This window comes from Lissotriton helveticus, chromosome 12 (genome assembly GCF_964261635.1).
Source record: "Lissotriton helveticus chromosome 12, aLisHel1.1, whole genome shotgun sequence".
Lineage (NCBI taxonomy): Eukaryota > Metazoa > Chordata > Amphibia > Caudata > Salamandridae > Lissotriton > Lissotriton helveticus.
Window position 1 is genome coordinate 283363356 of NC_136073.1, and position 21972 is coordinate 283385327.

General features: G+C 47.8%; 1 protein-coding gene across 2 annotated transcripts in view; it reads left to right on the forward strand.

The window, feature by feature from the left end:
• ABCC12 (ATP binding cassette subfamily C member 12) overlaps positions 1-21972 on the forward strand; it is a 1077363-nt gene that overhangs the window by 926738 nt on the left and 128653 nt on the right. For both annotated transcript variants that reach the window (XM_078670535.1, XM_078670536.1), the window contains one exon: positions 7835-7994. In XM_078670535.1, coding sequence (XP_078526661.1) covers positions 7835-7994 — 160 coding nt within the window. The remainder of the gene's footprint in view (positions 1-7834; positions 7995-21972) is intronic.

A 21972-nucleotide genomic window follows, 5' to 3' on the forward strand; every position in this document is an offset into this window, starting at 1 on the left:
ATAGCCATGAGAATTTGTCGTCCAAAGCCGTTGGACCTTAAGTTGTCTCATACATATTCCCACTCAACCCGATCAAAAGCTTTTTGAGCGTCGAGGAAAATCAAAGCCATCTGTTCTCTCGAAATTTTCGCCATGTCAAACAGGGAGATTACCCAACGTATGTGATCTGTGGTCCCTCACCCTGGTATAAAACCATGTTGCCATAGACTCACAAATGAGGCAATAACTTTGCCTAGTCGAAGTGCGAAGATCTTAGAATATAGTTCTTCATCGGCATTAATCAGGGAGATGGGTCGATATGAAGCTGGGTCCTTGGCGCGTCTCCCGTTCTTCAAGAATACGACTATGTCAGTGCCTTGCAAGGATTGAGGTGGCTGCCCCTTCTGTTGTACGGCCAAGAACAAATCCAGGAGCAAAGGAGATAGCTCCGACTGGAGTACTTTATACATTTCCATTGAAATCCTATTGGGGCCTGCCACTTTCCCAGTGGCCTTCGCCTGGAAGGCATCAGTAACTTCACTAAGCGAGATATCGGCCTCCAGTTCCTTCAAAATAGGAACGTTTATATAATCTCTGAGCCCTGCAGTCTCTCATGATTCATCCTCAGTCTGATAGAGGTCTCTGTAAAATTCTGTGAAAACACTTAGAATTTCTTGGGGATCTATTGCCAGGGTCCCATCTTTCCTTTTTACCCTCACAATGCTATTTGCAACTGCCTTTTGTCTTAGGCGAAGTGCTAAATGTTTGCCTGTGGTCTCCCCACACTCATAGTTGTCCCTGGTATAGGTTTGAAATGCTTCCGCCACTGATTTATTGTAAATACCATTCATTTCTGCCTTTATCCTTACGACCTCCAATTGCAGCTGAGTTTATAACTCTCCCTGTTTTTGAGCGATTGCTGCCGTGTGGTCCTCCTCACACTTCGTCAGCTGATCTGTTATTCGGAGCATTTCCTCTCGCTGCCTCTTCCTACGTGATCCAACAAAGCTGGCAACTTCCCCCCTTAAGCCAGCCTTAAATGTGTCCCACAATATTTCTCTACTGGCACTAATCCTATTTATTTTTTTAAAAACTGTTTGGTCCATCTCCTCATATGCTTAATAAACCCCTCAGTGACCAGAAATTCCCTATCAAAGGTCCACTTCGTTAGACATCTTTGATGCCCCTGAACCGTAACTTCCAGCATCAAGGGATTGTGACCCAACAGTATTTTCAGCATCTTCTTTATATTAGCACCATCAACAAGGGCATTGGTAGCAAAACAATTGTCTAGCCTAACATACTTCCTATGAGGACATGAAAAATAGGTATAGCCTAAGTCCCTTTGCTTCCTGCAGGCCCATATGTCGATTAGCCCATGGCTAGAGATCAGAGCAGCTGATGCTTTATAAACTTGTGGCTTTCTTCTCTGATATTCCTTAGTGAAGGGGCCACTTGCATCCAAATTAATATTAAAATCCCGACACGTAATAAGGGGGCCCGGCCAGGAGGCTAGCTCTAACTCCAGTTCCTTGAGCAACCTAGGATCATCTAAAGTAGGCCTGTAAACTGTACATATGGTAAGCCCAACTGATAATGTGACTATTGCCCATCGCCCCCATTTAACTGTTAGAATTCGCCTTGCTGGGGACAACTGATTTGAAACATGGATTGTGACCCCTCTAGTCGTAGTAGTCTGGGAAGAGCAAGTGTGTATCCTGGGATTATGTTGAGCACTTGCTTCTGCCATGGGATGTGGGTTTCTTGTTGGCATATTATATCTGCCCCCAGAAATCTAAGTGCCTCACTCACCCTAGCCCGCTTCCCCCATCATTTAGTCCCCCAACAATAATTAAGCAAATAACTAACCTACCCATTACTAAAACATTTTAAACATCCAAATCGATTGTTATACATTTCTAAATTATGCCCACTTTTTTGGGTTTCCCTCCCCGATGACCCCCCTCCATCCCTCCCCTCCCCCACCCTCCGCCCACTCTTCCCCTACCCTCCCCCAGCCTGCCCCCAACCCAAACCATCCCACCCATCCCTGCAACCCTCATTCGGAGAAAAAACAAACCTGTGTCGGTCTGTAAAGGGTGATAAAAGGCGGTGCCCCTCCCCACTGGTGGCTTATTCATGTACTTCTGTCCCTATCTGGTTTCTCTGTACCCCTTAAGTAAACTCAAGAAAATGATAGCTTATGTTATGTGAACATATCCATATAATCCCCCTCTCTTTTTTTTCTTTCTATATTGTTTCCCCTAATTCCTTACCCCTACCGTAAAAATTTGTGAATCTAGTCAAAAGACATTGACTGGTTTTCCTCAACCCCCCACCCCTGTTTTTCTTTTTTTTAAGATTTAAATTTAACCACTGGTTTTTTATCAGTTTACGTTAGGGGTCCTAAGAACCCATCTGGGACCGTCAACCATATAGACAATAGCTATACAAACCCCTAAATTATACGGTTATACAATTATACCCCGCCTGAAGTCAAAAACTCTTTAACCTTAATTTATTAGGTATAATATCTGGTTCAGTCACCTCAGATTACTTTCAAGTGGGCCAGGTTCAATAGAAAAGCCTCTGCCCTTTCTCCTGGAAAGGTTCAATCATTTGGCGTAAGCGCCTTCGACGTTCACCAGTAATATGACAAAAGTCTGGTCTGGTAAAGAATGAAAAGCCATCCCCGACCCACTGAGCCTCAGGCCTAGACTTTTCAAAGATGTTCTGTTGCAGCAGGACATTTAAAAAAGAAACCAGGAGTGCTCGTGGGTTGGCACAGGGTGAACTGGTTGCCAAAGAGTAAAGGGGACTCGATGCGCCCTTTGAATTTCATGGGGTCAGTTCCAACCTTCTAGTTCCTGAAAGGACTTTTGCAGCAGCTCAGCCAAGTACATCCGGACATGTGATTCCTCTTTCCTTTCAGGAATCCCTAGGAACCGCAGATTATTCCGTCTCTGACTCATGTGCTTCTGCTTGGCCCCTGGTGCCTGCGATGTTCATCTTTAGGGCAGCTGTTCTTGACTCAAGGTCCGTCAGCCGGTCGCTAATGGTGTTGCATGTTTTGGCTATTTTCCTCACTACCCCCCTACAGTTAACGGGCTGCAGCTTGTGAATGTCTGCTTTCCAAGCAAGCCTCTTCATGGTGAGCAATCACACATTGCAAAATAGTATCCAAAGTGGGAGGTGCTACAGGCTGGCAGACAAGGGGGACCTTATTGTTGTCCCCAACCAGTTGATCACCCGGGGAGTTTTCCCACTTTAGGTCCCTGTACCTCTGATTATCTATTCTGACCATTTTGTTGTGTGTCTTGCGTGTGGTAGCTGTTGAATACACCCTACTGTTGGCTGGCAGACTCTCCCTCTCACTTGAATTTGTATTAGACCCTGAACCTGATCCCACATCTTTCCAAGTGGCATCTGATAAGGAAACAAGAAATCGTTAGCCTCAGAGTTCTGCTCCCGGTCACTATGAGCTGCCACTTTCTTGGAACTACTTGCCCTGTGGCGGTTTTGCTTCTCCCTTGTTAGTCCAGCATGCTCAATAGCATGGCCTTTGTTCCCATCCTTGGCCATATCTTGTGGAATTGGATCACCTTTGTTCAGAACCTGGGCACCTTGTGAGACATCCGGCCCCTGCAACTGTGACTGGGGGGATAGCCCTGAAAAGACCCCACTGCTTTTATCCGTCTCTTCTTTACACATTCCCATGTTACCCTCGGCTGCAGGCTCTTGGGTTTGGCCACCTTTTCCCTCCACATACTGCATTTGGGTACCCAGTGTTCTCCCCCAAGTTACTGTGGGCAAATTTCCTGACATATCGCCCAATGTCTCACCCAATCTCTCACTCCCCCGGCTGCCCCCAATGCCCAGTGTGGTATTACCAGCCTGCATGCTGCTCTGGCCACCTACCTGAGCTGAGGCTGAGGCACAGTTCTGCTCCATACTTGCCGTGGGCATGGATCCGCCTCTGAGCAACTCGAGCACCGAGGCACCGTTCCGCTGTTGCTGGGGCTGCGGACTATGCTCCTCCCCTTCCCCTCCGTGTTTGTCTCTGTTCGGGTCGTCTTCTGTGGGTGTCCCGATTGAGCTGATTGAGCCGTCCCTGCTGGTGCGGAGGCTAAGTCCATGGCTGGCATATGTTGGACTATCTGGTGGGCTGTCAGGTGGGTTGCACCTCTTCCCCTCGCTGCCGATTTTGGCCCCATGGCCGGCGCTGCTCTGCCCTCTGAGATCTCATGTCCTGCAACCAGGGAAAACTACTTTTCCGGCCACCTGCAACGTGCAATCACCAACTCTGCATGTTGCGCTATGGATTGAGTCCAAGGTAGGGCCCAGCCGGGTTCTGTACATTTTTTGTTTTGCAGAGGTTTAATCATGCTCATGCTATAGAATCCAAACTGAGTTCTTGCTGCCACTTTGCTGGTAGCCGCCTACAGGTGGATCAAGCGGCTGCCATCTTGCTTCCCACATAATCTCAGCGCACACTGATTTCAAACTCAAGACTCTCTTCACATCCTATATCTTTTCTCATCCATTACCATCACCATATTGCTGTTACTCAAAGTATTTGTCAACTATCCTCTTGTATGTCTGCCTTCACTGTGAAAAAAAGATCAAGCTCACTCATGATGGATTTGTGGGCATTTCACTGTGGGGCAATCACCAACTCACTCTCAAAGCTGATCTTGTATGTCTGCCTTTACTGTGAAAACAACAACAAGCTCACACACAATGGATTTGTGGGCATTTTACTGTGGGGCAATCACCAACTCACTCTCAAAGCTGTTCTTGTATGTCTGCCTTTACTGTGAAAACAACATCAAGCTCACTCACAATGGTTTTGTGTGCATTTTACTGTGGGGTAATCACCGACTCACTCTCAAAGCTGTGTTTGCCCTGAGGTGATTTAAGCTTTTTCTTTTTACGAGGGGGCTCTTCTGTGCCCCTGCTTTCCTTCCCACATTGCCCACTGGCATTTTGGCACCTACACTTGTAGCACTGTTCAATTAGGTGCTTCAGTGCAGGTGGCAAAATGCCCTTCGGCAGGAATGACGTGCCACAAAGTCTGCATACCCTCCACAAGATTACTCACTGAGAAATTCTCATCCTCCTCTTCCCAACTAGTTTATTTCAACTCTAACAATCAGTTAGACTTCAGTGTGATTATGTGCAATTATGCATTTAATTTGAGCATCAACATAAAAGCACTTCCTTGACAAATACTATTATAAGGTTTCTTTAGAAGTGATCTGTGATACGTACAAATATTCAATCAGCATTCAAACATTTCACAAACAATACCACATATTATTGCTGAAGAAACTACAGGAATAATCTGTTATGTAAATAATAATGGAAAACAAATTAAAAGTTATAGCTGCCTTTAAATTAATGAATCTGAACATTATCAAAGTAGACAAGACATGACTTATCAGCACCTGCTAAGTATATCAGGGTGTTGCTTAAATATACAAGATAATAGTGAGGTTAAAGTTGAAGTCTGTGACAAGTCCAAGCAAGATCTATATAATGTTTCATCACAAAAGTTACTTAATATATCACATCAGTGGAGAGAATGAAAATCATGAATATCCCAACCACTCTGTACATTGAAATATGTAAATATGGAAAAGAGCCATCATCTTCGGTGTTCATTATAAATGGGTTGCAACATAAGATTGTGGTATATTATTTTAATAGTGTTATCATTAAATGCACATAGATCAGAGAAGATAGTAATACATTACCACTTTTCAGTGTGCTGGCCTGTAGGAAGGACCGGTATCACAACATATCTCTGTATTGGGTATGTAAAAGACTTACACCAGGAATCCTTTAAAGTACTAAAATCACTATTAAGATTTAGTTACAGTAATGTATACAAAATCCTGCAATAGCACCTAATAGTTGCTAATGTTTAATTGCTGAAGTTTGGGAACCCCATATCATGTGGCATAGCCTTATGGATTAAAACATAATTCTCAGAACCTTGATAGCACCTTCCGGTCCACATGCTGGGACTGTACCGCATTAGATTATATAGATCATATGTTATATTATGGAAGCTGTACTCCTCTCCAACTTCTTAAAAACGTAAACTATGATTATAGATGTGCCACTTATTTACTGGTAAAAATCCTATGCCCTGTGTTTCAATATTGGGTATAATGCTCCATAGAAAGTATTCCTCCTAATCATTCGCTAAGACAAATCACATATAATACTGAAAATGCAATTCCAAAGTTAACATTATTAAAGTTTGCACTCTTTTACATTACAAAATTGAGCAATGTCATTATTCTCTGTTTTATATTGTATTACTAAATACTAGAGGATAATTTAGTTGTTTTCTCATTCATTCAGATGCCATAAAATATTGTAGTAAGCTGATTTTTGGCCAGTTTCAGTTTTGTTCTAAAATATTCCCAACACCCTTTGCTGATAACATATTCCCCTACTAGTTATTCTCTCACCTTACCTTTACCTTGGGTCTATCTAATGTCCCTGTCTGTGCACTACCGACACAAAACAAGTCCTCAGGAGAGGTTTCTCAGCACAACTTCAAGTCAAGACCTTGCTGCATTAGGAAAGCCCTTATAATAACCACTAGATGTATTCTCGTGATTTGTCTAATGTCAAGCTGTAGCGCCCCATCCTTGACTCAGAACCGATGAAGAGCCGAGGTATCAAGAGATAAGCAAACTGTTCATTTTATATGTTCATCCTTTCCAATTTTAAGGTCCTTGTGTTTATTATGAAGCTGATCTGATGTGTAAGTAGAAAGTGATGCATTCTTGTAGTGCTACATGGTTTGTACATACCAGAAAATGGGTTTGGAATAAACAGGCAAATATTTCTCAGCAGGGATGTAATAGCATATACTGGGAAGTGATTATTTAAGTTCTCCAAATGGATTAGCTTTTTTCAGTGTTGTAATATATATTGAAAATAAAAGAGACTAGAAATGATTTCCAAGTCATTATGTTAGACATTTTAAAATGTACAAATTGAGAACTACATTTTCCCTATGTGCAATTAGAGTCAATGGGGGGAGCTGGTGACTTTGCTTGGCTGAAAAGTAATACAATTGTATGCTGTTAGTAGCATTCTTATAAAAGAATAGTAAGGCGTTGTGAGGCATTCCAATTTTATGTGTGTACAACACTTGTCCTGGTCCAGAAATATGGAGGCATGATAGGTGTAGGATAGACATCATCTGGGTAATTTGGGTTTTTCATGTAACATGCACCACAGCATATTCCATTAGTCATTGAGGCAGATGTGATCATTTTGTTTATTCAGCTGCCTGAGCTTTAACCTTTAGGGACATCATTTTTTCCACACATTGCTAACATATCCTGACATGGTACCTAGACTGTCTCCAGTGTACCTACGTACAATATGTACCAATGATTGTCTGGCATTTCAGTAAATTCAAAACATGTTTCAGCTGAGAAGGCGTTGATGAAAAATCACATTTGTCAAAGCCAGAGACTGCAACTTCTTCTCTGCAAGACTTTTGTTCTCACATACTTCCCAAATATTATAACAACTGCCATTTTCCAAAGGCCCTCCCTTTATATATAATTTCAATTTCTACTGTTATTATACTTTGTGCTTTCATTAGTTATTAATGATCTTTCTTATGTAAAATATATTTCACAATCTAACAACATGTTTACATTTCTACAGTGTGAAATCTGTAGTACAATTAACATTAGAAAATTGAAACTTTAACCTTGGTATGAAAGTTAATTGTTTTTACTTTCCATTTGTGATTTATTTATCTTCACATTTTTTAAGCAGTACATGTAGTATTCATCACCTCATCTTCACTTACCCTCAGGAAAGTCATCACTTGGAGTGTCACTGTTTCGTCTTGTGGAACCTATCTCTGGCACCATCTTTATTGATGATGTTGATATCTGCACCCTGAATTTAGAAGGTCTTCGATCAAAACTGTCTATAATTCCTCAGGATCCGGTCTTATTTGTGGGCACTGTGAGGTAAATCTTGATGCGTAATCAATAAATATATTCATGTTTTTGTATACGTAGTATGATGGTATTAGATTAATAGCTCCAAGCATTTCAACATTATATTTAGACTTGATACTAGGTAAAAAAAATCAGGTTTTGTTTCCAACCAACAGATTATTTAATTAAGCCTGTCTAAAGTAGCAATGTTTTGTTCCGCAAAAATTGCAAATATCTACGGAGAACTGCACAAATTTCACAGTGTTTGAAATTCTTTTGCACTGTGTCCTTCTGCATTAACATAAGTAGCATTTTGGGAATCTTAATATGCATGAATGATTACTTAGACTAAAATATTGAACTGTGGAACATACACTTTGCAGAAGACATCACAATTCCTGCTTAGCACCATATGTGTACAGCCTGTGAAAAGTGTGGGCCTGTGGAGAAATATATTTACAAAAAAAGTGGTATGGCATTCTGGCGCAAATAAATAATCAGTCTAAATCGCAATAATTTAGTGTTTTTTGGCTGCGGAAGCATAGTTGTAATGCTGTAGTAGTCAATCAAGAATTTGTATAGCGCGCTACTCACCCGGAGGGTCTCAAGGCGCTTGGGGAGGGGGGTCCGCTACTGCTCGAACAGCCAGGTCTTGAGTTGCTTCCTGAAGGCGAGGTGGTCTTGGGTAAGACGGAGGTGGATGGGGAGGGAATTCCAGGTCTTTGCTGCCAGATAGGAGAAGGATCTTCCTCCCATGGTGGCTCTTCGAATGCGTGGAACGGCGGCGAGGGCATGGCTGGTTGATCGTAGTTGGCGGGTCGGAGTGTAGAAGGTCAGGCGGTTGTTGAGGTACCTTGGGCCTAGGTCGTGGATGGCTTTGTGTGCATGGGTCAGGAGTCGGAACGTGATTCTTTTGCTGACGGGGAGCCAGTGCAGGTCTTTCAGGTGTCCGGAGATGTGGCTGTGACGGGGGATGTCCAGGATGAGTCATGCGGAGGCGTTCTGGATGCGTTGGAGTCTCTTCTGCAGTTTGGCTGTGGTTCCGGTGTAGAGGGTGTTTCCGTAATCCAGTCGGCTGGTGACGAGTGCCTGGGTGACCGTCTTCCTGGTTTCGGTGGGGATCCATCGGAAGATCTTACGGAGCATGCGTAGGATGTTGAAACATGATGACGAGACGGCGTTGACTTGTCTGGTCATCGATAGGGAGGAGTCCAGGATGAAGCCCAGGTTGTGTGCGTGGTCCAGTGGTTTGGGTGCGCTGCCTAGGGCCGGGGGCCACCAAGAGTCGTCCCAGGCAGATGGTGATGATCCCAGGATGAGGACTTCTGTCTTGTCTGAGTTCAGTTTCAAGCGGCTGTTCTTCATCCATTTGGCTACTTCTTTCATCCCTTCGTGTAGGTTGGTTCTGGCGGTGGCGGGGTCGTTGGTGAGGGAGAGGATCAGCTGGGTGTCGTCGGCATAGGAGATGATGTTGAGGCTGTGTTGGCGTGCGATGGCTGTGAGGGGGCTCATGTACACGTTGAAGAGGGTGGGGCTGAGTGATGATCCTTGTGGTACGCCGCAGATGACTTCGGTGGCCTCGGATCTGAACGGGGGGAGGCGGACTCTCTGGGTTCTTCCGGCGAGGAACAAGATGATCCAAACCAGCGTCTTCTCCTGGATTCCAACGTTGTTGAGGCGTTGTACTAGGGTGCGGTGGCAACAGTATCCAACGCTGCGGAGAGGTCCAAGAGGATGAGGGCCGCTGTTTCCCCGTTGTCGAGCAGGGTTCGGATGTCGTCAGTGGCTGCGATGAGGGCGGTCTCGGTGCTGTGGTTGGCTCGGAAGCCGAACTGTGAGTGGTCGAGGGATCCGTTCGTCTCGAGGAAGGCGGCAAGCTGTCTGTTGACGGTCTTCTCGATAACTTTGGCAGGAAACGGGAGGAGCGAGATGGGGCGGTAGTTCTTGAGGTCGGTGGGGTCTGCTGATGGTTTCTTAAGGATGGCGCTGAGTTTGGCGTGCTTCCAGCTCTCTGGGAAGGTGGCGGTGTTGAAGGAGCTGTTGATGATGTCCCGGAGCTGGGGTGCGATGACGGAGTCGACCTTTTTGAAGACGTGGTGGGGGCATGGGTCGGTCGGCGATCCGGAGTGGATGGTGTTCATCGTGTGGATGGTGTCCTTGGTGTTGACTGGGGTTCAGGCGCAGAGGGTAGTGGTGGGGGGCGTTGGTTCTGCGGTTGGGTGCGTGGCTTGTTCGTCGAAGCTGTTGTGTATGTCTGCGATCTTATTGTGGAAGAACATTGCGAGTGAGTCGCAGAGGTCTTGTGAGGGGGTGATGTCGTTGTTTCCGGCGCTGGGGTTGGAGAGCTCTTTGACGATGCTGAAGAGCTCCTTGCTGTTGTGTGCGTTGTTGTCTATTCATTCCTTGAATGCTGACTTCTTGGTGGTGTGGATCAGCTGGTGGTGTTTGCGGGTGGCGAGCTTGAGGGCTGTCATGTTGTCTGTGGTCGGGTTCTTTCGCCAGGCTTTCTCAAAGGTGCGGCAGTTCTTCTTGGAGTTCTTGAGGTCGTCGTTGAACCATGGGGCTTTCTTGCTTCCGGGCCTGTTGGGATGGGTTTTCAAGGGTGCGAGGTCGTCGGCGCAGTTGGTGATCCACTGTGCGAGGTTGAGGGCTGCCTGGTTGGGGTCGGTTGATCCGGCGGGAGGGTTCTGGCTAAGTGATGTGATGAGCTGGTCGGTGGTGATCTTGTTCCAGCTCCTGCGGGGAACTTGTTGCGGGAGGTGGTGAGTCGTGGTCTTTCTGAAGCTGAAGTGGACGCAGCTGTGGTCGGTCCAGTGGAGTCCGGTGGAGTGGCTGAAGGAGATGTGCTTGCTGGAGGAAAAGATTGGGTCCAGCGTGTGTCCAGCGTAGTGGGTAGAGGTGTTCACCAGTTGCTTGAGTCCGAGGTTGGCGAGGTAGTCCAGCAGGGTGGTGGTGTTGTTGTCGTTGTTGTTCTCCAGGTGGAAGTTGAGGTCTCCTAGGAGGATGTAGTCAGTGGAGGGGAGGGCGTGGGGGCTGATGAAGTCTGCAATGTCTTCGCTGAATTATGTGCGGGGTCCTGGGGGTCTGTAGATGAGGGTGCATCTGAGAGTGGTCTTGGGTCGGTGTGTATTTGGAAGTGAAGATGTTCGGCGGCCGTGAGGGTGTCGTCAGAGTTGGTCGTGATGCGGATGGTGTTCTTGTGGGCGATGGCGATGCCTCCTCCAGTCTGGTTGACGCGGTCCCTCCGGGTGATCTTGTATCCCTCCGGGATGGCTATGGCGATGTCGGGTGCTGAGGAGGCGTTCAACCAGGTCTCTGTTAGAAAGGCGACGTCCGGAGAAGTGGTGTCGAGCAGGTTCCGTAGTTCCACGGAGTGTCTGTGGACGGATCGGGTGTTGAGCAGGATGCACTTCAGGTGGTTGCTGTTGGTGCTCGGCTTGGCGGGTGCAGGTGAGTTGCAGGTCCGGTTGCAGGAGAATTTGCAGGAATGGGAGGTGAAGGGTCCGTGGGTGCGTCCTGGGGCGGCTTGGTGGCAGCCAGGGGGTCGGCCGGCGTTGAGTGCGCTGAGGGTGGCGGCGTCGTATGTCCGGCGGGTGGAATGGCATCTGCGGGGGCCAGTGGGTATGGCCCTGGGCGCGGTCCAGGCACGGACGGGCGCAGACGTGGTAGAATTTCTGACATTGTCAGTTGCTGGTAGGTTGTATAATGTTCAAACCCCCTAGGAGTTGTAGAGGAATTACAACCAGGTCGTCCTCCGCTCACAATGCTGAACAACAACAAGACCTGATCTGTTTGGGCAATCAATTCTATTTACTTTCCTTTCTGAGTAGAAATGGGAGTTTACTTTCTCCTTTAACAACAATCCTATATATAGTGTATGTGTTGTCCCTACTCATACTTGCCCTCTTATCTTCCTACTTTTTATTTTCCACATTTAAAAAAAGCCAAAACTAACCAACCTCTAAGTCACAAGTCACTGTGTACAAATGGACTTCCCTGTACTTTAACAGGTGTATACCACGAAAAGGTACATCAATCTAAATGAAAAAATGTGAAACAAAAAAGATAGCACCTCATGTGCGCACCACCAGAGGAGCTTGCTGGTTATTTATTACCAGTAATTCTCACATCCCTCATCATTGGTTGCTATCTTGCAAATACAACTAATGTGAGTGTCCAGAAAAGCCAGTGGAACCAATGAAAATGTGTATAAAAATCAAAAAATTGAAACCCAGTGAGAATAAAATTGAGATAAGCCAAATTGTCACCAACAAGATACTTTTATTCACATCACTTACTTTTAAATGTGTTCACTCGCCGCATTTTGTATCAATTGATCCCCTTGCTTCCCCGGTCCACCACTGACTCGGTCAGCTTGTTGTGGAGGGAAGATTAGAAGAGGAGCACACTGGAAGTGACTGCGACTTCCTCCGTGCATCCTTCACCAATTAGGGGCCCGGCACTACAAAAGACTGCAGCCACGATCGCACTTTCCGATGTGGGGTGGTGTGTGCGGTCCATCTGCTACATCCAGGCTCGCACTGCCTACGATGCCATCATTGTGGTTTTACGGCCACCGAAGACTCTCTGTCTTTACCACCGGCAAAGTCCATGAAATTAAATATATGGAGCCTGAACTGCAGACCTTTGGTTAGGCACCATGAGGATGTCCATGACCTTTTGGTAGATCAATCCCCCGATCTGCTATTTTTAACAGAAACGTGGCTAACGAATGATTCGTCTGCCATTTTCACCCTGACCATACCTTCTGGCTATTTGGCACTTACCCAGAACAGACCCAAGAAAAGATGGGGCGGATTAGCAGTGATTTTCAAATCCATTTATTCCTGCTCTCTCTCTCCTATTAACATAGTTGCCTGTGAATGCGCCCTTTTTAAGATAAGGGTCTCAGATACCTTTACATTTACAGGGCTCCTGATCTATCGCCCCCCGGCCCTGCAAGCGCTTTTCAGGAATCACGGGTCTCTACTACTTCTACGCTAGCGCTACAGTCTGCTAATTTCAGTATACTGGGGGGATCTGAATCTCCATCTGGAGTGTTGTGATTCACCCGCTGTACGAGATCTTCTGGGCGATCTTGAGGCTTGCTAACTTATTCAGCTAGTCAAAGGTCCATCCCACTTGGCAGGCCATCTGCTTGACCCGGTATTTTCGAACATTTCCGAAATTTCGGCCTCCATTCCCAGCCCCCTCAGCTGGTCAGACCATTTCCTAGTTCAAATTTTCATTAAGATCTCAGTTGGCCCCAGGAAACAGCTCCCCCCACCTCGTTGGAGGTGTTCATGGCACAAACTAGATGGTGCCATTTTCGAGACTGGCCAGAGGATCTGGAGGAAGCTGACACAGCATACAGAGAGTGGGTCAACACATCACTTGACTACCTCATTCCCAAGAAACTGTCCAGGCCCAAGCGCGAGCATTCCCACCCTTGGTATTCTGTGACACTGGCCGAACAGAAAAAGCAATGTAAGCTACTAGAGCGCATCTGGAGACGATCATATGATCCTCAGGCGAAAGCCAACTTCAGATCCGCTACCAATGCTTACCATAAACTTATAAAGAAAGTCAAAGCTACCTATTACACGGACCTGATCAGTGCGAGCGCTAATCGATCGAAAACCATCTTCTCTCTAGTGGAGGACATGACTAAACCACCAGAGGATCCTAACTGCACGATAACATCTGACTTGCAAGGTGAAGCGATTGCTTGCTTTTTCGTAAGCAAAGTCCAAGGGATTTATAACTCATTTGAATCTGATGGGTCCGCTTCGACCAATCACCAGACTCTCCGGAACCTCCCTACTCTCTTCACTCCCTCCCCTCCATCTCACAGGCTAATATGGAACTTCTGGCTGGAAAAGTCAAGTCCGGGTCTCCGGAAGACCCCGTTAAACCTGAAATGTTTAAACTATTTCAGGATTCCATTTTGGCGGAGGGTCGGGAGCTGATTAATAGATCTTTTCAGTCTTCCACCATCCCTAAATCATGGAAACACGCCAAGGTTGTTCCTTTACTAAAAAAGCCCACCTTGGACTCTTCCAGGCCTGAAAGTTTAAGACCTATTTCCCTGCTACCTTATTTGGCCAAGGTGGCAGAAACGCACGTGAATGACATCCTGACCAACTACTTGGAGAGCAATGGGATTTTAGATGACTCACAAAATGGATTCCGGCCTAACCACAGCACGGAATCCGCCCTGCTGGCCGTCACTGAACAACTAAGGGCAACACAAGATCTGGGTGGTACGTCAGCTTTAATCCTGCTGGATTTGAGTGCGGCGTTCGACACGGTCTCCCATGGGATTCTACTCAGAAGACTATGGGAGACCGGAGTCCGAGATGGTGCCCTGGATTGGTTCGACTCTTTTTTATCTGTCCGTTCCTTCCAGGTCCATGCTCCACCGTACTCATCCAGCAGGCTTTCGCTGAGCTGCGGTGTTCCGCAGGGGTCGGCGCTCAGCCCTACGTTGTTCATTGTGTACGTCCACCCTCTAGCAGTGTTGGCCAGAGAACGTAAGATCAAATTAATTTCATACGCAGACGACATGCAGCTTATCTTCTCCTTCTCGAAGGACATTGATACGGACCAAGCCAAATTTCAAGATGATATTCTGGCCATCTCTAGATGGATGACCACAAATTGCCTGCAGTTAAATTCATCAAAAACTGAGGTACTCCTGATTGGTAAGGAAACACACAAGTGGGATGATCACTGGTGGCCCTCTACGTTAGGTCCACCTCCCATCCCTAAGAAGGAAGTAAAAAACTTGGGCGAGATTATGGACGACTCCCTTTCCCTAGAATCCCATGCAAAAAGAGTGGCTGCCATGTGCTATCGTCGCCTACGGTCGCTCAAACCAATTTTGGGCTTCTTTGAACCACCTGTATGCCAGACAATTGTCCAAGCCCTTGTTTTATCGCATATAGACTACTGCAATGTCTTAATGCTGGGCTCTAATCGTACAGCCATCAACAGACTCCAAAGGGCCCAAAATGCAGCCGCCCGCATTTTGTTCACCCTACCAAAATACGGTCACACGTCCCATATTCTGCGGCGTCTACACTGGCTTCCGGTAACACAACGTATTCAATTTAAGTCCCTTTGCCTAATTCATAAAATCCTTCACTGCTCTGGCCCCCGAGTTCTACGAGGTCTGTGTTCCTATGTCCCTTCCTATGTCCCTTCACGTGCCCTCCGCTCGGCGGACCTTCATCTTGCCTGCACCATCAAAATCCAAAGGAGCAGAGCTGGTGGCCGCTCCTTCAGGTATTTGGCCCCGAAACTGTGGAATTCGATCCCCTCGGAGGTGCGTGCTACAAGTAACTACCTGTTATTTAGAAAACTTATCAAAACCTGATTGTTCCCTTCTACATAGGGCTCCTAAGTGGCGTTACACTTTCCCCCTTGGTTTAGAGTTTGCCTTACTTTCAAGCTGTCTGCAAGTGCTGGGACGCCCCGTCACTGGGGTAGCCATGCGCTCTATAAGCATTTTTAACATTAACATTAACATTAACATCTCGTGGGCTTATTCAAAATAAAAACCAACTGCATGTTTGCAGACCATATAATGCTGGGCCGACATGTTTCATTGCCTGTACCTTGTAATGGCAATTTCTTCGGGGCACGGGGACACTGTCCACCCTTTCTGGACCCTTATTCCAAACACACGGTGACCGGTGATAGCCAAGGCCCCTTGTACCAGCTAGCCACCACGTCACTCAGGAACTATGTACTAATAATAGTCCTGTTTCTCAAGAAGGACACTAATGTTGTCCGAGTTTGTGTTTGCCATCAGACGAGCGTTGTCTCATGAACGAGAAAACGCTTGTCTGAGGCCTTGGCCATCATTGGTCACTGGGTGTTTGGAATAAGGGTCTAGAAAGGGTGAACAGTGCCCCCGTGCCCTTAAGAAATTGCCACTGCAGATCAGGTCTTGTTGTTGTTGTTTTGGTTGTATAATGTGACATTGCTTGCAAATTACTGTCATTGTTGTGGCCTTGTACTAGCGTTGTGGGTTGTCTGGAGAAGGGCGCATTTCCACAAAGATATTAGAGTCTGTTAGAAAACATGACTGTAATGAATGAGTACAAATAAAAGCTAGACATTTTAAAAAGAAAGTGAAAAAAGAGTAAACCTAATTTTACATATATAAATTACCCAGTGGTGGTCGCCTAGCTACCATAGGATGATCGGTTTGGAGTTTGGTAGTAATGTTACCGCCATTTGACTAATCTTCAGAAACTTTAAAAAAAAGGTCATCCCCTTCAGCTCCTTCATCGAATGATTCAGGCAGGGACAGCTGCTCCATAATGGATGGTCAGTCAGCAAAAAATAAAATGATATTAAAACGATATTATCATTTTATTTTCCACTAATTCACTCAGCCATGGAATCTAGGGCGGGCAAGGCCATGGCAGGGAGGGGGGTTGTGCACTGTAAGTGCACATGTCTGTTTGGCCGCCCGTCTTAGGATGGCCAGACCGACATGCACACTTACATTTCTCCAACACAGCTGTTTTTCACAGCCAGATGGAGAAATGACACTGGCTCCCTGTGCCTGAGAGAGCATCAGACCAGCCTGCTCAGGCCAATCCCAGTGCTGTTCTCATGGTTAATATAGCATGAAAGCAACGTCTGGATTGGGTGGGAAGGGGAGCCTTTGCTTTGTGCCCCAGTGACTGCCAGGAGGAGAGGAGCACCAAGGTGGCCGGCAGCGTTGGAGGCAGGACAGGTAATTTAAAAACATATATTATTCCCCTAACACCCTCTTCTACTCCCCCGACCACTTTAGATGTGCGGCAACTGTCAATGAATTCAGGGTGTATGCAAAAGAAACAATTGATGGATGGAATGCTGGACAATGCAAACATTCACCCCCAGTCACAAGGATCTGGGTTTAATCCATTATTATTTTGCTCACCACACCACCTGAGTTTGGACCCAGCCATATGCATTTCAGTCTAGACCCTGTTCCTTCTGAAAACAGTCCAGCCCGAACTGCCAAGCCAGGTCCTCCCTGGACCGGAAACAAGCATCCTGGGACCGGTTTCAGTTTTTTTTTTTGTTTAAATATCCTTTATTGATGTCACAGGAGAAATGAAAACATGAACGCTACAACATACATATCTCTACATCTCAAAGATGTCTGTCATGTTAGCGGGGCATGTCATACAATGCAATAGTCCTCTGTGTTATACATCATGTCTACGATTCATCACAAATGTTCCAACTATGCCGGTGTATCAAAGGAAGTAACATCCTGAAATAAACAAAGATGGAAAACAAAAAAAAAAGAAGGGGAAAACTGAAAGGGGTTTGTGCTCATCTGATTCGGGAACGTGGTGTGCGTGTGTAATCGAGGGTTCATCAATGCCGTGGGGGCGCCCAGTCGTTATTGGATAGGGACGAATGGCACAGGTATGGCGCTAGGGAGGACTACAGGTTTGCCGTGATGGGCATGCTAAGGAGGGGAGTGTTGGGCAAGGTATCACCATGTCTGCCAGCGTGGAGTGTCAGCAAGGGGGTGCGTCGGTGGCGTCGTCTGGGTGGTCGTCATGCGTGGGATTCTGTGTTTGTCGACTGTCCCTACGTAAGGAGCTTAACATTTCATCCCATAATGCTGCAATGGGGAGCTTTCGTAACCCTGCTGTTTCCTCGCTATGGAGGGTGGTGCTTTCCGCTCTCGCCCAGTTTTCTAGGGACACGTGCCAATGTGCCATCAGGGGTGGAGCGGCTCGCTTCCAGTGTTTCGTGAGCAGTCGTTTGGCCGTGAGGAGGCCAAGGTCCCAGAAGCGAGAGGGGACTCTATTCAATTTGGTTCGTTTATACAGGCCTAGCACGCATGCCTCCCATGTGTGTGGTATCTTCATAGCTGTGCTGTTATCTAACGCCGTCAATACAGTTTGCCAGTATGTCTGTATCCATGGGCACTGCCACAGCATGTGCAGCAGGTCCGCTCCCTCCAGTGCACATCTCGGGCAGCTGGCCACCGCATCTGGGAAGTACTGGTTAATTTTGTCAGGTGAAAGGTATGCTCTGTGCAGTATATAAAACTGGATCAGCTTGAAGCGTGCGTTGCGGGGAATGTGTCTGGGGCCCATCAGTATCATCTGCCACTCCTTGTCAGTCCAGTCCCTCCCTCGGTCTGTCGCCCATTTGTCACGCAACGGCTGTAGTGTGTGTTATGTATGTGTCAATAGCGCTTGGTTCAGCCAGTGTACCACATGTGTGCCGCTCCCCATTACATGTAGGTTCTGTATTAATTGATGTGTCGGTAGTTCCTCCACGATGGAGCCCCACTTTTGTGTGTATGCTAGTATTATGGAGGCATGTTGCAAAAACTGTCCAGCTGGGAGACCTGTGTCCGCGGCCAGTGTCGCAAAAGGTATCAGGGCACCATCAGCGTATAGGTCCGCCATGGTGTCCACCCCAGTGCGCGTCCAATGTTCTAGTGCCGCTTCCGTGACAATAGAGGCGGCCTTGGGGGTGCCCAGGAGTGGGAGTGCCGGGGCATATGGTCTGATATGTTTCGTGAGCCGTAAGCTTCTGACGTAGCATCGCACCGCCACATCTACGTGCAGTTGTGACGTTCTCTTCGGGTGTGTCAGGGGGTGGAACAGTGTATGTACCTGTGTGTGGGACAGGACAGATGATGTCGTGGCCGTGTCCTCCAGGCGGTTTCCCGCGAGCCAGGCGGTTACCCACTGCAGCTGTGCCGCCAGATTGTAAAGTTCAAGGTTCGGTACTGCAAGGCCTCCCTCACTAGTTGACGTGTACAGTTTGTGCAGGGCTACTCTAGGCCTCCCAGTATTCCAGATTAGGTCCCTGATCATGTATTCGAGTTCCTTGAAGGTACGGACCCGTACATATACCGGGATGTTGGCAAAATAATATAGGAGTCTGGGTAGGACGATCATTTTCGTCAACGTCACTCTGGCCGGGACATTGAGTGGCAGTGATTTCCAGAAGGCAATCTGGGATCTAATGGACGTTATGGCGCGTGTTAGGTTGCCATCGTGGACAGCCGAGAGTGTCCTGTAAATATATATTCCCAAGTACCTGAACGTGGTTTGGTGCCATGGCAATCGCTCGCCATTTATCCTGATTACAGGATCCGGAATATCAGGGTTGAACGAATACGCCCCTGATTTGGCCCAGTTGACCTTGAGGCCAGACATGGTTTCAAAGGACCGGAAGATCTCCGAGAGTTCCGGCGGTATCCGGGTGAGGTCTCTGACGTACAATAGTAGGTCGTCCGCATACAGCGATACTATGTGCACACCGTCTGCTAGGGGAATGCCCCAGCGTGTGCCCCTGGTGCGTAGTATTTCCGCGAGGGGTTCTATCGCCAGTGAAAAGAGCAGTGGGGACAATGGACAGCCTTGTCTGGTGCCACGTCGTACTTTTATGGCGTCAGACAGCAGGCTTCCCGTGCGGACCCGCACCTCGGGGTGTCTGTATAGCAATCCGACCATTGCAATAAAGTCTTCCCCAAGCTCGAACTTGCCCAACACAGCTAGTAGGTAGGGCCACTCGACCGAATCGAACGCCTTCTCCAGGTCCAGAACTAGGTAGCCTGACCTAGGCCAATTTTGTACTGCGTATGTTTGCACTCGGAACAGTCTTCGTATGTTGTGGGAGGTGCATCTAGTGGGTACAAAACCATTCTGGTCACTGTGTATCAAGTCAGGCACCAGACCCGCCAGTCGTCGGGCAAGGGTCGATGCCAGTATCTTGTAATCCGTATTCAGCAGTGCTAGGGGTCTATACGAGCCAAGGAGTGTGTTGTCTCTACCCGGCTTAGGAAGGGATACTAATGTCGCCTCATTCATCGATTTGGGTAAGGCCGAGTCTTCCAGTGCCGCCACGTATACCTTGAGGAGCTCAGGAATCAGTATGTCAGAGCAGGCTTTATAGTATTCCGCTGGCAACCCATCGGGGCCAGGGGCTTTGCCATTTAAAAGGGCAAAGATGGTCTCTCGGAGCTCCTCCGCTATGAACTGTGACCCCAGGTCATCCTGTTGGTCATCCGTAAGGGTGGGTAGCTCCACACCTTCTAGATATTCAGTTATGGTGGATTGTGCGGTCAGAAGACGCGACACGTATAGCGTTTTGTAATGTGTCACAAAGGCCTCATGAATTTTCGCCTGGGTGTATACCTTCGGGCCAGCTAACGGCTGTATCACCGTCACTGGCGCTGTGCGTTCTTCGCGTTGTATCAGCCAAACCAGCAGTTTGCCAGGTTTGTCGCCGGTGTGGTGCGTGCGGGCGGAGTGGGCCCTGTAAATAATATTTTTCAGCCTGTCAATCAGCCTACCGTGTTCTGCCCGAGCCTCTAGTAAGTCCGTGTCCGTGCCCTCGGCCGCCGCCTGTTCTTCTCGCAACAGGTCTGTTTCCAAGCGCCTGAGGTCTGTCTCCAACTGCCTTCTGGAGTGGGCTTGAGTGCCCAGACACTGCCCCCTGAGGACCACCTTGAAGGCATCCCATTCTATCTGTGGTGTCGACGCCGTGCCTGAGTTGTCCTCGAAGTATTGCGCTGTTTGCACGCATATGGAGCCTCTAAAGGGGCCATCTAATAGTAGGTCAGGTTGCAACCGCCAAGTGGGGATCGGAGGCCGAGGTTGATCCCACGTCAGTTCCAGCAGATGTGGGTTGTGGTCTGAGTGTGTGCGGCCCATGTAGCATGTATCCGTGACATGTGGTAGAATCACCATGTACCGATCAAGGCGTACATGCAAGGCGTGCGCTCCTGAATAATATGAATAGACTTTGGAGTGCGGATTACGAGCGCGCCATGCATCATGTAATCCCCATTGTGTGGACCATGTCTGTAGTGCGATTGTCGTGGTCTGCGCCTGTGAACTGGGCGGGGGAGGGAGGGAGCGGTCCAGTGTCAGGTCTAACGAGCTGTTGTAGTCCCCGCCAAGTATCCAGGGGATCCCGTGCCAAGGGGCCAGCGCATGTGACAGTTGGGCAAGGAATTCTGCCAGCCCTGCGTTAGGCGCATACACTGAGGCCAACACCAGCGGACTACCATCCAACCTGCCGTGGACTGCCACATATCTACCCTCTGGGTCAATGTGTACGTCCAGTGTAGTCCACGGAGTGCCCGGCCTGACCCACACCAGTGTCCCTCTAGCAAATGACGAGTAACCCGTGGCGTGTATCTGTCCACGCCACCGCCGTCTCAGTGTGGGAATTTCTGTGGCGCTAAGATGTGTTTCTTGTAGGAGGGCTATCTGTACTTGGTGGCGTTTCAGGTACGAATAGATTTGGTAACGTCGGGATGGTGTGTGTATGCCTCTCACATTCCAAGTACAAATCTTAATAGCTGACATTACAGTATTTCAATAATAACAACCCATGCCCAGTCCTCTCGCCACTCTCCCAAGCATACCGTGCCCCCCAACACGCTAGCGGCCCCTGCAATCGTATAATCAGTTAAATTTTCACACCACTTCTCTGAGACCACATAAGGGGAAGGGAACATGGCTAACGGAACAACAAGCCAGTGAACTTCGTAAACATTCAAAATACCAAAAGGTCGGATGCGAAACATGCTCCCGTCCATACTCTCTAGGAGAGCAACAAAATTCAAATCTAAGGGGGTGTTTGTGCTATGCGCACGTTATCAACGGATCTGAGTCAATATAGTTGTGATGTGAAGGCCCATCGCCTTCCCGGGAGTAATGTACCAGCCTAAATCACCCCAGCGTACAGTGAACCCCATGTGCACATGCATGAAATTCTATACATTACGTGTCTCAACCGAGCTGCTGCCAGGCGAATCAAAGCGTCTCTGTAGCTGCACTCTGGTCCAGCACGGACGTCCAATGTCAGTTCCTGGACGTGTGCACGCCGACAAGGCGTCCGGCAAGTGCGCGCCTCAGGTGCAGCTCGCAGGGTCGGTGGCTGAATGCTCTGTCGCATGTGTGTTTCGTTGTCGCTGCGGCTTTGTTGCATTATCGAGCTCCTTCCTCTTCCCTGC